General features: G+C 44.7%; 1 protein-coding gene across 1 annotated transcript; it reads left to right on the forward strand.

Moving 5' to 3' along the window:
* The first annotated feature begins 1,844 nt into the window (after positions 1-1,844).
* Positions 1,845-12,087, forward strand: GGCT (gamma-glutamylcyclotransferase). Its single transcript, XM_066320497.1, has 4 exons — positions 1,845-2,017; positions 5,209-5,354; positions 8,541-8,676; positions 10,603-12,087. Exons 1-4 carry the CDS (start codon positions 1,895-1,897, stop codon positions 10,750-10,752), a joined length of 555 nt encoding a protein of 184 aa, XP_066176594.1. The 5' UTR covers positions 1,845-1,894; the 3' UTR covers positions 10,753-12,087.
* The last annotated feature ends 3,897 nt before the right edge of the window (positions 12,088-15,984 follow it).

Raw genomic sequence — 15,984 nt, forward strand, 5'->3', positions numbered from 1 at the left:
TTTACAGGCCCCTCTAGAAGCTTCCCTTGTGGGATCCCCACTGTCTCACAGCCATCCTCTTGACTCTTTCCTTGAGATCAGCAGAAACTTAGATATCTTTGAAACCCTTTGCTTTCAGGTTGAAATTAGGCAACAGTCCAAAAGCTGATGGAAGAAGAGAGAGAGACACTTCTCATGGAGCTTGCATGTCCTTAGGGAAAAGGGACTAAAAGCATATACCAGAAGCAGGTTTTCAAAAGACAGACTCAGCTACTGGTTGTTGTAAGGAGTGAGAGTGAGGGAGTTTTGCTGTTTTCCTATGACCTCTGTAATCCCTCTCACTTTAAAATACTTGGATCCTACAAAAGAAAAATAATCCCTAAAAATTGAAAGATACTAGTCAAGAAGGATCAGAATCACTTTTTATCACTTTACATGCTTCATGGTGATTCTGTCTTTCCCAACGCCTGTGTTGGGAAAACGAAAGCGGGGACTTGAATGGAGTACTGAACACATCATTGAAGGAAGGAGATGCGTTCTGTTCTATATTGCAGGATGAGGATGGCCCAGAGAGGCTGGGCACTGTGCTGCCAGGGATCCTGTGCTAAATCCTGCAGCAGCTGCCTCAGCTCAGGAAGCCAACTTGCACTGAGGGCTACTTTAACTGCATCTATGAGTGATATCTCACCATTAATGGTTACACTATTGTTAATTACAGCCTTCCATGGCGGTGTTATACATACATACATACATACATATATATATATCTTTAGCAGCCAGCAATAAGGGCTCCTCCTGTCCCATTCCAGCATTGCTTATTCAGGGAAGGAAAGGAAGTGCCTCTGTATATGGGTGTGCAGCTTCTGCCTGCCCATACCAGCATCTTCTCATCTTTTAGCTTTGCACATTCCCATCTTACTCTGCTCTGAGCCCTCCCAGCTGCTCTACTTTACTTCTCATGGAATGTATTTACAAATCGGGACTGTTTATCTCAGACGTGGCCAGGATGCTTTTTTGGGTACCAGGGGCTGCAGGCGCTGCTCACTGACGGTCTATTCCTCCCCACAGAGGATGGCCCTCAGGAAGCAGCAGAGATGCTGGAACAGGTAGGTTTTCCAGGTGTTAGTTCATGCTGTGCTACAGGTTCGGGCTTTCTCTGAGCTGCTCCTTGCAAGCTGAGGTGGATATTTCTTTCTCAATAGAAAAATCTACACGTAGGAATTATAATGAAGTGCATAGCACCTGCTACTCTTTTGTGTCAAAATGCCACTCTTCTAAAAGAAAGCCAACCAGCTTTTCCTAACACTTTCAAAATTATTGGAACTTTCGATATTCTACACACACGCAAAAAAACCAAAACAACCAAAACAAACAAACAACAGGAAAAAAAAGAAACAAAACCAAACCAAACTTAAAAAAAGCCCACCAAAACAAACAAACAAGAACCCCCCTCGTTTTTCTCAGCACCCATGTAGCTTCTGAACAAGGTGAAAGTTCTCTCTTAAAACGTGGGTTCTTTCCCACGCTGTTCAAACCGAGAGTGCAATGTTACGAGCTAAGCCAGAAGAAGGCGAGCACTGAGCCCCCGAACTCAGGGCTGGGTTCGTGCGCCTCAGCCCCGCGGCCCTGCCAGCGGCGGGGAACCCGGCTGGACGGACGGACGGATGGATGGATGGGTGGATGGGTGGATGAACGGATGGACGGATGGACTGATGGATGGGTGGAGGGCGGAGCGCTGCTCTGCCGCCACCGCCCGCCGGGAGCTCTCCCGACGCCTTCCAGAGGCGCTGCCGCCGCCCTGCGTCACGGCCCCGCTCGGCGCCGGCTCCCGCCCGGCGGCGGAAGCAGCGGGGAAGGCGGGGCGGGAGGGCGGCGTTAAAGCGGCGGCGGGGCCGTGCCGGGCCGGGCCGGGCCGATGGAGCCGGGCGGCGAGGGCGGCTGCTGGTTCCTGTACTTCGCCTACGGCAGCAACCTGCTGCGGGAGCGGCTGCTGCTGCAAAACCCCTCGGCCGCGCTGTGCGCCCCGGCGCGCCTGCAGGTGCGTGAGGGGGCGGCCGCGGGGGCGGGGGGAGCCCGGCATTCCCGCAGGGAGCACGGCTGCGTGCCCGGGGAGCTGCCCGCGGTCCGGGGCTGCAGCCCGTCCGTCCCGCCCGCGGGGGAGGGCCCAGCACGGCGCAGGCGGCGGGGTCTCGACAAGACGATGGTGGCAGGATCTGTACCGTGGTGCCCAGTGACAGGACAAGGAGCGATGGACGTAAACTAAACCGGAAGAAGTTTCACCTCAGCATGGGGAGTAACTTCTTTACCCTGAAGGAGGCAGGGCACTGAACAGGCTGCCCAGGAAGGTTGTGGAGTTTCCCTCTCTGGAGACTTTCCAAACCCACCTGGACGCGTCCCTGTGTCATGTGCTTGAGGTGACTCTGCCTTGGCGGGAGGGGTTGGACAGATGATCTCGGGAGCCCCTTCCAGCCCTGGCTGTCCTGTGCTTCTTGACCCAGGGCCCGCTGCCGGGGCTGCCCACAGCAGAAGGGATGTTTGTGGTAGTCCCACTGCTGTGGGGTTATCCGACAGGGTTTAACCTTCCAGGCTGCCTGCCATGACCCACGGCCCGGCGCGTAAAGCGCTATGGACTTTGAAACGTAACGTAGCAGGAAGAAATTCTTCACCGCGAGGGTGGTGAGGCCCTGGAACAGGTTGCCCAGAGAGGTTGTGGATGCCCCATCCCTGGTAATGTTCAAGAGCAGGTTGGATGGGGCTTTGAGCAAACCAGTCTAGTGGGAGGTGTCTCCGGTACAGGCGAGGAGCTCTCCCTGCGCTGTGTGACAGGCAGATGGGAGCTTTCACCCAGCTCTGCACGTCTGCAGTTAACGCCTTCATACACCCTACGGGGCAGTTCTCTCCCTGCCAGGGTTATTAAATGCATTTGTATCAGCTTGGCTTTAGTGTAGGCTTGGAAACCCGAGTTTGTGGCCATTAAAGCTGTTGAAATACAGATCTGTGCATCTAGAGAGAGGGATGCTTAGGGGAGCAGAGCATCAGCTGATACCACTTAAAGATGACTTGAAGTTTCCCTTGGGGTAACTGGCAGGAAATTATCTATATTAGAGTGTATGAAGAAATTCCAAAACCTTGTCATTAATAAACTCCCCATAGTCAGCTACTTGGTGCTTCTTGGGGCTGTCAACCTGGCAGCTGAGGCCTGCTCCTGTAAAGTGTGAGGAACTTGCAGCTACCCCTCCACTGAACGTGCTAAGAGCCCAGCTCCTTGCAGGATCAGACCTTGAGGGCAGGGAGAAAGGCTCTAGTAGTGTGTGCTTATCTTCTAATAGAAGCAAGCTTCAGCTCACCTGGCTCTCAGATCGATTTCCCGGTTAGTCAGTAAGCACCTCTTGCCCCACTGCAGGTTGGCTGCCTTCTCTAACTGGCCTTTGACCGATTGCTGTGTTCGCTGCCGACACCGGGTGGCTTCACTCCCTTGCTTCTAGCTGGAAAATCACTGATGCTAGGGACTAGAAAGACTGCAGGAAGGTTGGAGCTGTTTCCTATTCATTGCTCTGTGATAGGGCCAATTGGGCTTAAAAAAAGGAGAAACAGCCTGTAGTCAGAGTACTTTGGATCCTAAACTAAAGTAAAAACTTTAGTTAAACTTCAGCTAAACTTCCCTCTAATGTTACTTTTTAAAGCTTTGTTAATCTTCAGCCAAAAGCTGTTAAGAAATAGGATGTGTAACAAGCACAGAAAGAGTATTACACTGGTACTTAGAAGGACCAAAGACCAATCCCTTGACCCAAGAAAGTATCTGCTGTGTTTTTTCCCATCCTCCCAGCAGTCCCTGACGCAGTTGCACACATGGGTAACTTAGAATTTCCTGCTTCCAGAACCAGAGTGAACTGTGCTGTTTCTGTGTGATCTCTGTTGCTGGTTTTTGGGTGGTGCCTGATGAATTTATACAGCTCCTTGCAGCTATTCAGTGCAGGTCACGTCCAAGAAAATATAACTGGAGGAATAAAGTAAAAATTAAAATTGGTAGGGTTTTTTACCCTTTGTCTCTCCTTTTTTTAAGTGAGACTGCAGTGAGAGTACTTGATTCTATCCAGGTATTTCCTTGGGGCTGCCCTGCAATTACTTGTTCTTATCTGTAACTTCAGTTTATGACTTGACTGGACTATTGTGCAAATAACTTGGTGCGTTTAAGTAAACCTTTTTCTAGTGAAACTGGTTAAATAGGGGACATTTTATGGGGCAGGAAGATGACTCTGTTGATGGAGTAAACAGTGTGACTTTGCCAAGCTGATGTCACTTATGCACACACACAAAAATTGATTTGTCTTCTGATTAGTGTTGTTTTTCTGTGTGTAAGCCTCCAACTGTTTCTTTTCTTTTTTTTTTTCCCAACCTTTTTCCTACATCTATTAGGACATATTACAAGAGAGTGATGTGCCTCAGTGGGAATATTAATGTGTACATGTGTATGTTTCAAATCAAAATCATAGCTTCAAGAGGGTGGTCAGAAGAAATACACAAAGCTGTGGGGCTGCATAGGTTTGGGTTTTATTTTTGTTGTTGTTAAGCAGGTAGTCTTCCTTAAAGCTTGATGGTTTGGATTTTGAGGGGAGGGAGAGAGGGCTTGTTCCCTTCTGTACTGCTTGGGAAGAATCTACAAATTGGCTAATAAATAGGAGAGGATACTGAGTGTATTGAGTCAGGTGAGAAATTACATTGATACCATTCAATAACCCATTATTCTCTTTTTCATATATACTAATAGTTGATATTACTTGTAAGAAAAAGTGATACTTGTTTTCTAAAAGAGTGTTTTAGTTGTAAAAACCTGAATAAGGTCACTGAAGAAGACATATGCCTTGACTTAAAAATACCCAAGAATGTTCCAGTTGAGTGATGAGATGGCACAAAACATTGTAAAATAGAAGAGATGGTATTTTATAATTGGGTAGTCTTATTAGTGGCGGAGGACAAGGCCCAGAGCTCACCATCTCATAGACTTCTTTACTATTTTCCTGGATCCTGCACAGTGGCATTTAAGTCTTACCACAAAAACCTGCAAAGGATTTGGCACCAGGTAGGTGGCATCAGGTGGCACCTGTCTGTTCTTCCTTCTCCAACTGCCTACATGTACTACTGTCCTTTGGCTGCCCCTTTCATGTCAAGGACAGCCAACAGCCCTTATTTTAAGTGGAAATTGATTCTCTGCGTTGCTTTCATTTGCAGGATTTTAAGCTCGAGTTTGGCCACCATCAAGGCAGAACAAGCTCTGTCTGGCATGGAGGTACAGCTACCATTGCTCAGAGCCCTGGAGATGAAGTGTGGGGAATAGTGTGGAAAATGAACACTTGCAATTTAAGTTCGCTGGATAAGTAGGTGACTTAACTTTTGCTGTCTTCTTCTAGAGAGCAATTGAAAATTAGTTAATTTTTGGTCAAGAGCTGTGTGGAAACTATGATGTTAGAATCACGAAGATAATTTTTATTTTAATATGTGAATTCTATTTCACAGTATTGACTTCTGACACTCCTGTGATTAAAAGTGCTTTGTTTTCAAGCTAAAGCTACTTTTAGAGGTATTTTAACAATCTGTGGATCTTGGCTTGAAGTCAATAGGTCATGCTCCTTTTTCTTTTTTTTTAACCTGTCTTCCCAATGTCCTGTCTCTTATAAGATTCTAAAATCTGTATTTTGTCCTATGGTGTTTTTCCCATTACTTTAGGGAGAATTTCCTTTGAGACTGTCTTATCCATGTTTCTCTGTATACATCTGCAGACTCCAGCAGAAAAGAAAGGGATAAGGACAAGATTGCAGAAGAGAGATTTGTTAATACAGGCAAAGGGACCTTTTGAGGAAATTATTTAACATGTCTTTTCTAAGGATGTAAACTTCTGTGAGCTTGAGGAGCATCCAAGCAGAGAGCTGGGGTGTTATTGTTTCCCCATTTGAATGGGAGAGCCTGATTGCACCTTTACAGTGTGTGGGGGAGAATGTTCTACCTGTGCCTGGTAATTAAGAGACATTCAAGGAACCCTGAGCAAGTTGCTTCCAGGCTGAAGTCTAAAAGACCACCTGGTTAAATAAAGCAAGGAATAGCATGACTCCTTGCAGGGTCTAATTCAGGGCTTAGAATCTCCAAAACTTTGTCTGCTGCCATGTGGTTGTTGCAGCTTTTGAGATGTGCCTGCACATCGTGGTGCTTCTGGTACACAAGGATTGTTTGTTCAGAGCAGTTCATCACTGACAATTCCAGTAGAAATCTAGGCTGATGAAAACAAGGCAGCAGGGCATAGTAAACCCAGTGAAAGCACTACCTCAATACTGTTCTCCTGCCTCTGGTACTGTTGCAATTTCACTGTGTAAACATGTCCTTAAAACTCTGGCTGTGAAACTTGGTTCCAGTATGCTTTTTGTTGCCTAGGGTGAACCTGAAATACAATAAACTGTTGCCCTAGTTCTGTTTGCACCTTATGGTAATGGCCACTCTGAGCACTCTTGTCCTGGCTGGGAGTGTTAGCCTCAAGCAAGAGGACATGGGCCTTTAGCTGGCACACTTATGCTTGCGGACAGCTTCAAATGTACCTGCTTTTCCATCTCCTGAGCGCCTCTGCTCTTGCTTACAGTAGCACTTAAACATCCTGACCCCCTTCTGCTGACCTTGACTTTAAACTCCTGATTTACCATTCTTTCCTAAAGCATGAACTTCCTAAGTATGATGGTCCTGTCTGACAGCATCTGCCTTTGTGTTTCCCCTCCATGGGGACAGTATTTTGGACTTTGACTTCCATAAGTGTTTACACACTGTTTACAGTTGACATAGTGTAGGAATTGCAAGTCCCTGGTGTTTGTTTGATAGGGGATAAATTTCAATGCTTGCTAAGGTACTAGAGACTTGAGTGCTGGAACACTACCAGAATCTGCAGCATGGACTCTAGCACTACAGATTACTTTGACCCAGTTGCCTCAATGATGTAATGGAGGTGAACTGGAAATGGGATGTGCTCTTGGTTTTTATAATCACAGTCAACAGTGCTCCTCTAAGAATTGCTTCTAACCCACTCAAATGAGCTTGTAGGTGCTCCTGCTGAAGGTCTTGGGATCCTTTGGCTGCTTGCAAGCTCATATATTTGTAGGTTCGCCCCCAAGTTATTTCCTGAAATTACCATGTATCAAAAAAAAAAACAACAACAAAAAAAAACAAAAAACGCCCACCTTTTTTCTTTTTGTTGTTGTTGTTTTTGTTTTGTTTTTTTTACCTCTCCTAATCTGGGGTAAAGTAGCTGTGCTTTGTTATCCAGGAGCAGAGGAGGGAATGTGTAATTGAGGCTAATAAGTTGAAATACTAACAAAACAATGCAATATATAGAAAAAAAATATGGGAGGGGAACGTTTTTGCTTAGATGGCAGAAGCCTTTGGCTTCAAATTTTTTTTTTTTTTTTTTTTTGCTGTCTCATAGTCACTTCTGTGGGTTTTTTCTTTGTCCCTTGTACTTCACAAATCTGTAAGTTACAGAATAAATCATGACTTTGCCTCATAGAGTCTAGCAGTGGATGTTACTAAACAGTTTTCTGGCTCTCACACAACCATGTAACTTATTTTGTAGTCTATTGGCTTTGAATCTGCAGTTAGCTTCCAGTCTGTACTTGCACTTAACCTAGTTACTCACCTAACATGGCCCACATTATGTATGTTAAATAACTTGAAATGGTAGCAAGTCTTTGAAAAAAAGATGAGTTCTCAAATTTATACTGGACAAGCAGGGTTAAAACCATGTTATGACTCGTAGCTGAAGTACCTCTAAAGTTAATTGTGCTATAAAGTCTCCTGTATTGCTTAAGCTTCTCATGTACTTCCTACTGTTTCTTCAAATTTTTATTAGTGGCTAAATGCCAGTGGTTCAGGACAATAAATAGCCTTGGTTTTGAGTTTTTGTTTTTTGAAGCATGATTTTGCTAATTAAAAAAGTTGTGGGGTTGTTTTTTTTTTTTTTTTCTTTTTTTTTTTTTTTCCCCTCACCTAGCTCATTACTGCTCTGTATGTCTTGTGCAAGTTAAAAGGTGTCTTGGATTATTCATTGGAAAGTGCATTGCACAAGCTGTGCAAATTTCCCCTTGTTAAAATGTAACATAATGGGCAAGATAAAACTTTGCAATTGTTTCTTTATCTGGGTGGCAGTTAAGGAACATGTGTCTGGTTCATCAGTTCTGATAATCTTGCTTGTGTTTTTCTTTCAGACAACCTGTCTTCCACAGTAATTAGTTTAGGAGTATTCCCTTTCTGACTTTGCAGGTTAATCACAAGTCATCATTTCTTACAGAGCTGAAATGATAAAAGTGAATGCTGCTGGTTCTCTAGAAACATTTCTTTTAATATGAAACAAGTTTGCACAAAAAGCACTGAAATGTGTTTTGCTTTATTTGTTTTTCTTAAAGTATATTAAAGCACAGACCAGTGTCCTGTCTTGAATTCTCTTATAATACACCTGTATGTTTAATTGCATGGTTGGTTTGAAAGATGGATCAGTTAATTGACATGAAAGGAATATATGTGTTTTACAGGCAGGAGGGAGTTGAGGATGGCATTTATATCCCAATAGAAGTTAATGTCCACACTCAAGCAGGAAAGGTACTGACCTGTCGGAGCTACCAGATGAAGGACTATGTCTCTGGTCCCCCTTCTCCACAGTATAAAAAGGTAGGCGTTGCATCACTTCGATTTTGGGAGAGCATACAGAAGTTTATAATGCAGTACTTCTGTGCTATTTAATAAGTACTTTAATTACAGGGGACGGAAAGCATGACTACTGGAAAGGTATAACAGTCCTTGTGCAACATAGTGCTGTAATGATGCTCACAGGAGATTGCTAGCTCTTACAGGCCTGTTAAATCACTGTGGGGTTTTTGGTTTAGTTATACTTTACAGGAAGCCCCTATTTAACTTGTGAATTAGCTATGATTGACACAAGGCTTTCTGGAGGATGTTGTTCACATATATGCAGCACTTCTGTGTTTGAAAAATTAATGTACTCCACTGAAAGGACAGAGGGAAGCTTCTGTGGGGAAAATACAGCACCTGGCTTGTAGTTTCCAGGACGTGGATTACCCTTACTGTCTTGGGAAGTACTTGCTATCACTTAATACAGGAGTGCATGTCTCCTTTTACCAGACACATCAGCAGCACATCACAGGAGCCCAGCAGCACTGCAGAGCACTGCAGGGTTCCCCCTTGATGGCTGGTGAGGCAGAAGTGTTTCAACACTGTTCTGCAACCCTGACTCGGCAGAGACACATGATGCAGTCACGCAGCAGGCCTGACCTGCTTAGCCCCGTGAGATCTGTGCAGGCCCAGGCTGGGCTGGTGTGGCTGTGTGTCTGTCTGACACACAGTGCTGCAGCTTCGCTGCTGCTACACAGACATCACTGCAGCTGGCTTTTCCTGCCTGAAGTAAAGAAACCAGGAGTGAGCCTGTTAAATCCCAAGTGTGCTGCCTTCTCCAAACTAAGGAGCTCACTCCTGTGAGTTGACTTTCAGGAGCACAGCTAAGGCCAGCTACTGTGGGACTGCTGAAGAGAGGGCTTGCTTAGAAAGCAGGCTCTACTTTTCCACAAACCTCTTCCCTGCCAACCCACCTCGTGGCAAGGCGGGTCTTCAGGGCTTTTCAGGGAGTTAATACATAGTCTGCTGCTCTGTGTCAGCTCTCATTGGTATGCTGTAAGTGCAGACCTCTACTATTGGCAGCTTTATCATTCCCTCCTGGTCCTGTAAGGAGCAATTGTTAGTTCTGTTCTTCTCCTCTGCCCCTAGCTTTTTTTTTAAGTTAACCAGGCAGGAGAGCTAAAAATTTAAAAAGATTACTGCATCAGCACACAGTCATTTAACTACATCCATCTACTGTTATGTACTTTTTGTGGCAAAATTCATTCTTTCTAGACACCTCATCCTTGAGGTCTTTCTAGACATTTCATCCATGTTAAATGCATGAAAGCATACTTAGAATGTTCATTTCTATATGCAGGCTTGCTTGGTGTCTCCTTTAAGCTGTGTTCCTACAACTTCCTTTTTGCCTTTCATTTTGCATCTTTTCTTCTGCACCAATACTTCAATTTATTTTATGTATGAAAGGAAAGCTGCAGTAACAAACTAAGGAATCTCTTCTTTTTCACTGAGTTAAGTGTCTGTTTCTGTTATTCCTTTACCCTATCTAGGTACTTGTTGTTGTCTTTTAGACAGCTTAGTTTTAAAAATAACTGCTCTTTAAATCTTTAGCCAACTTTAGTGTCACACCTGAGTGAGAAGCAGCATATATTATTGAAGTTATCATCCTGTCTGGAAGAAAGAATGGAATAACTAGTAACAGCTTAATTACAGAGTCATGTGCGCTTCAGTAATGCATCAGAATCTCAGGGGTAGTTAAAAGCCTTTTCAGAGTAATTTTGTTCGTGCTGTTCTGGCCTTCTGTGGTCTCCCAGAAGACTTTGGCTATCCTTGGGTACAAATAGCACTATTTGAGATAAATTTTCTGGGTAACTTAAATGGTTTTTCCTACTCAAGTGATTGTTTGGAGGAGTCTGTCTTTTCTATTACTGAAGGCTCTTTTTTTTTTCCCCCTTTTAATTACAGGTTATCTGCATGGGTGCAAAACAGAATGGCTTGCCGACTGATTATCAGGAGAAATTAGAAGCTATTGAAACTAATAACTATGCAGGACTGGTGCCAATCATGGAAGAGATTGAAGCTGCTATTAAAGCAGAGAAAATAAAGTCTGCATAGAATGCCTCTGCATTTTCTTGGCCATTCACCTTGACTTAGATACCTCTCCTCACTGTGCTGATCAGCAATTTCTTTATTTATTAAGAAAAGATGAGTTTGCTATGCATCTACAGTAAACCATTAGACATAACTTGCAGTCTGAAGACACGCTGACATTGGTAACTTATTTTTGTATGTATAGCTTGGGTACATGCTGAAAGTACATTGCAGATTTAGAAATTATCCTTCTGTAATTGTCATGTAGTGCTGCATGCAAATTAGTGCTTCATGTCCAGTTTACTGATCTTTTTAAAAGCAAAAGACCATCTTCATGAGTTTTGGCACCTGTTGCCTTCTGAGGAATAAGGGCTGCAGGATCAGGTCATCTGTTTGTTAAAGTTGTATGTGTACATGACTGCATTTGTTAGATGCAAAGTAAACTCAAAACTCTAAGGCTAAACCCTTTTCTCTGCTACTTCTCTTAATGGTTTAAAGCCCAACCTATCTGATGCTATGGAGTTCCTGTTCCTGTTTTATTTTTAAGGAAAAAAAAAAGAAAAATAGCATTTTTTAAAATTCTTTCCATGTTTTAAAGCATAAGTCCAAAAGGCAGCCTGGGCCTGAAGACAACATTCAGCAAAGCATCTCATTCAAACCATCATAGCTTCCTCCTTTCAATGTCTAGTGATTGTCGTAGGTGAACTGGTTAGCTATAACCAAGAGATTTTTAAAGAATTCATTTTAATTTGATATTTCCATGGGTTTCTTTTAATTACCCTTTTGACTGGCTTGTTTGCCTATCTAGGCCTTGGTCCGGTGAAATCAGAAGGTCTCCTTTGAGCCCTAGCATATTTATTCTGTGGTTTTGTTTGTCTCTTAAACCTTAAATGAACAGACTTGACTACTTGTATTTTTTGTTTGTTTGTTTCTTCTCCCAACAGCTCTGACAATCCAATGCAAAACTGGAGGCTTTTGTAACATGCTTATTTTCATGGTACTTTGCAACGCCTGCAATTAGTCTATGGGGGAAAAATTGACAACCTGGAAGATGTCAAATCACTGAGATTTGGCTTATCTTCTCTACAGTGTATTTTTTTCTCTTGATGTACAGAGAGGTGTAAGCTACAATTGATGTCACTGTGTGACTGCTTAGGTAAACAAATGATAAAATAACAGACTCTCCATGTCTTCTCTGTATAAAAGGTTTTCTCTAAACATCTGCCAGGTACGTGTAGCTGCTGTCCTGATGTAATATGCGTGTCTCCAGAGCTGGGCACGGTGACTGCTGGAAAACACTGTACTTACTGTGTTAGCACTGTCTAGTTTGAGTAAATAAAATTGAGATTACCAAACCTCTGCCATGCCTGTTCAGTGTGCATCCCTCAAGAATATCACAGGTTGTTAAGGTTGGAAGGGACCTCTGGAGCTGATCCAGTCCAACACCGTGTCAAGGCAGGGTCACCTCGAGCAGGGGACACAGGAACACGGCCAGGTGCGTTTGGAATGTCTCTGGAGAGGGAGACTTCACGACCTCCCTCTGCAGACTGCGTTGCTTATGTAAGTAAAAACTGGTGGTGTAGAAATGCAGCTGAAGCCTCCATCGGCTGTTCGTGTTTTTTAATGGATGTAATGTCAGTGGGGGGCGCAAAACTATGCGTGAAACACTCCTCTGTATCAGCAGCACTTCTTTCGCCTTGCCCCTTTGGGCTTTTCAACCTTTAAATGAGTGAAGAAAACAGAAATAATACCCCGGCAGTATCCTTGCGCGGGGGGAGCTTGACTGAGGGAAATGGTCGCTGCCGAGGGACCCCTGGCACCTCTCGGGGGAGGAGGGATGCGTGCGGAGGAGAATGCGATGCCGCTGAATAGGAAACCTTCGGCCATTCCTGCGCGGGGAGGAGCCGCTTCCCGCTGGGGAGGAGAGATCGTGTGTGGGGCGGGAGGGGGTGAGGGAAGCGCCCGTGGGCTCCTCCCTTGGCCTCCGTCCCTCGGCCGCCGCGGTGAGTGCCGGGGAAGGGCCGGGGGGCTGCCGGGGGAGAGGGCTGCGGGTGTGAGCTCCGCTGTCTGCTTTCTGTAAAGCAAAGTTTCTGCGGTACCGCCTGAAAGGCTTGCAAGGTGGGAGGGGAAGGGCTGCGCCGCTCCTGAGCTGGAAACTTCGGCGCTCCTTCGTGTTTCCTCAGGAGGGTCCCTCCCGGCCGGCGCTGTGTGACAGGGAGCGGGCAGGGCAGCAGCGCCCGCAGCTCCTGGGCGTGGGGACAGCGCCTTCGTAGGAAACTCAGCAGTGCTGCCCGGCGTAAACCGTGTTCCAGATGCTGGCGAGGATGTGCTGTTCCTGAGGGCTGCTGGCGAAGGGCGGCGAGGTCCCGGGGAGGGAGGAAGGTGGGAGGAATGCCTCGCTCCCCTCCTGCGCTGGCGCCCGCCCGGCTGCCCCGAGAGCGGCGGTAGCGAGGTGCAGTGAGCCATTTGCTTCCCCGAAAGCCGGAGCGGAGATCCCAGTCCATGCGCGGACTCAGGCGGCACTCGCTTAGGCCCCCGTGCTTTGCTCACCTAACGCGAAAGCGGCTGGAAGAGCGGGAGGCGGGGGCGGTTCGCAGGGCGGGATGGTGCCCGTGGCCTCTGCATCAGTTTCGTGATTCCATCAGGTGCAACTTTCCAGTGTAGGATTCACTGCTGGTTGAATGTGAAAACAGTAAACACCTAAAAGCAGTTCCATGTTTATAGACAGCAGTAAATTGCCCCCTCTTCCTCTGTCTCCTAAAAAAAAATTCCTAAGATTTCTCTGGTTGGACAAAGTTTTTTTTTTGCTTTCTAGTAGTGGCTTTTATTATTTATTGATCTTTTCCCATCGGAAAGGAGTTACAAGGAAGCTGCATAAAGTCTTCTTGACAGGGGCTTCTTAATGCATCCAAACAACTATATATAAAGTTCTCTTTCTACACAAAGGAATCTGTTATGATATGTAGGAATAAAACCTGTGAGGGATGCGAATATTTCTGTCAAAGTCTGTGCCTTTTAAAGAAAAGCTTGTCATTTTACCAGATGAAGGCAGAAATAATTTCTTCTGTATTCTTTTCGATCTATTGCTCTTCAAATAACTAGGGATGCTTACAAAAGCTTATGCTACAGTCAGAAGAGAGAGAGAGAAGGGAGGGAGGAAAAAACACTGAAAGATGCTGATCTCTGTGACCCCAGAGCAATGCAAGAGGACGTGAGTTGTAATGGATTTACAGGAACATGATGTTAACATGTGGCTCCCTGGGCATTTATTGATGTATGTAGCATCAGTGATGATAGTTAGAGATTGTGAAGTGGGGTGTGATGAGTATGCTTTCATTCACACAAACAGAATAATTTAAGATCTGCACAGGGACTCTGTACAAGCTCTACCAATGCACCATTTTTGCTATAATAATAAAAGGCTATTTTTTAGCACCTTTGGGAATACACTGCATTGCTTCTCATCAAACTTGCAGACCTTTTGTGTAGCATATGTGCCCATTTGCCTCTGATTTCTGCATATTTTTTACTGTTCTTGAACTAAGTAAAATAGCTGAAGTTCTTTTAAATGTGGGAGCTGCTGTGTGGATATAGTGTTTTCTTCACTTATTATAGTCATAGACTGACTGCTGTTGCATGCATGACATAAGATGTGGAAAATCAGTCCCTTTTCTGTCTTTCCCAATGATAGCAAAAAGTCGATTTTATACTGGCCTGACAGAGTCCAGATTACCAAGCATAGCAAAGTTTCCAGTTCTCCTCTTGCTGTAATGACCGTAGTGAGGAACTGGCACTGTAAAATAGCTTTTCTCGGGAAACAAAATTGACTTGGAGAGACAAAGGGCATAGGGCACCATTTCATGTGAAATGGAGCATAGTTTTCATACAGCCACCTCTGGAAGAGTGATTGTGTTTTCAATGCTACAGACAGAAGGCTGTGCTGGTGGGGACTCCCTTAGCCCTGGGCTGGCACTCAGGTCTCTATGCTTCACTGTTGTCCTGCCAGAGCTGGCTACTAGGTGCTGTGCAAATCCTGAAGATATTCCAGCTACTGTTCGCAGGTAAACTAGGTAAGTAGCACAGAACTTTATTTCACAGGCAGTTTAGAGGAACAGTTCTTGTCAGAATAGCAAGACTGTAGAAGAAGTACTATTGACTGAGTTTTCAGCTCTTCAGAAATATTCTAGATTGGTCTCAAATCAGTTGCTTTAAGGGACAGTTCTTAATTAAGTTGCTCCTTGTATTGCCTTTACTGCCTCATCCTACACAGTGTCCTTGCGAGCAGCCAGCTCAATAAGGACTCAATTCCCTAGCTGACCCAAAAGTTGAAATGTTTTTTAGCTGTTCTGTAAGATCTTTCAGACCTTTTATCTACAGCATTTACCTTTGACAAGACCTCATTGCAATAAACCAGCTCATTCTTTGCTGCCAGGGGTCTTGCAGCCCTGGAACTGGAACAGGCACTGCAGTTTTGTTGGAAGAAAGAGCTAGGAGATCTTGGTAAAAAGAGGATGTGAGGAGGGCAGGGCCAGGAAAAGTTGCACAATGCTGAGAGTAGAGGGAACTCAGAGGAGACACTAGATAAGAGTGCCAGTGCCTTCATGCAGAAGACATTGGCACCACTGCAGCTTATTGACATGGATTGTACAAAACCTTGCTGGAAATACTGATGCTTTTACTGTACCTCTTACTATGACAAATTTCATTTCCCTTTTTCATTTCCCTCCTTATTCCTGGCCTGATCCCCATCTTGCTTCCTCTTTTTATTCTCAGTTGCACAGGTTTATGATAGCATTGCTTGCCACACTTGCTCTTGCTTCTCATATAATTTCAGTCCCCATCAACATTTCATTTGGCCAAGACCCTGTCTTCCCTTTCTTCTTGGCTTTTACAGCTGGTGGGTAAGTATTCTGCTCTCAGGTTCTTTTTAATTCTTTCTGCCTTCTTCATCTGATTAACTTTGCTGGCCTCAGAGTGGTTCATTGCATTTTTTCCCCAACATCATTGGCAACGTCTTAAGTAAGTAATTGGCTTTTTTTATTTTTCCTCTTAGGAACAAGAAGTCGATTCTGTTACCAGCTAGAAAGCTTTTCCCCATGAGTGTTTGTCCTGTTTGTCTCCCCATACCAGACTGCTACTTCACTCAGGCATCATCTGTCTTGTCTGTCTCCATTCCTTCTTAGGTGTTCTGCTGTTTCAGCTACTCTGTCAAGTTTGCAAATCTTTCACTTTTTCTTGCTCATATCTCCAAATAGA

The sequence above is a fragment of the Sylvia atricapilla genome, chromosome 1 (genome assembly GCF_009819655.1).
Source record: "Sylvia atricapilla isolate bSylAtr1 chromosome 1, bSylAtr1.pri, whole genome shotgun sequence".
Taxonomy (NCBI): domain Eukaryota; kingdom Metazoa; phylum Chordata; class Aves; order Passeriformes; family Sylviidae; genus Sylvia; species Sylvia atricapilla.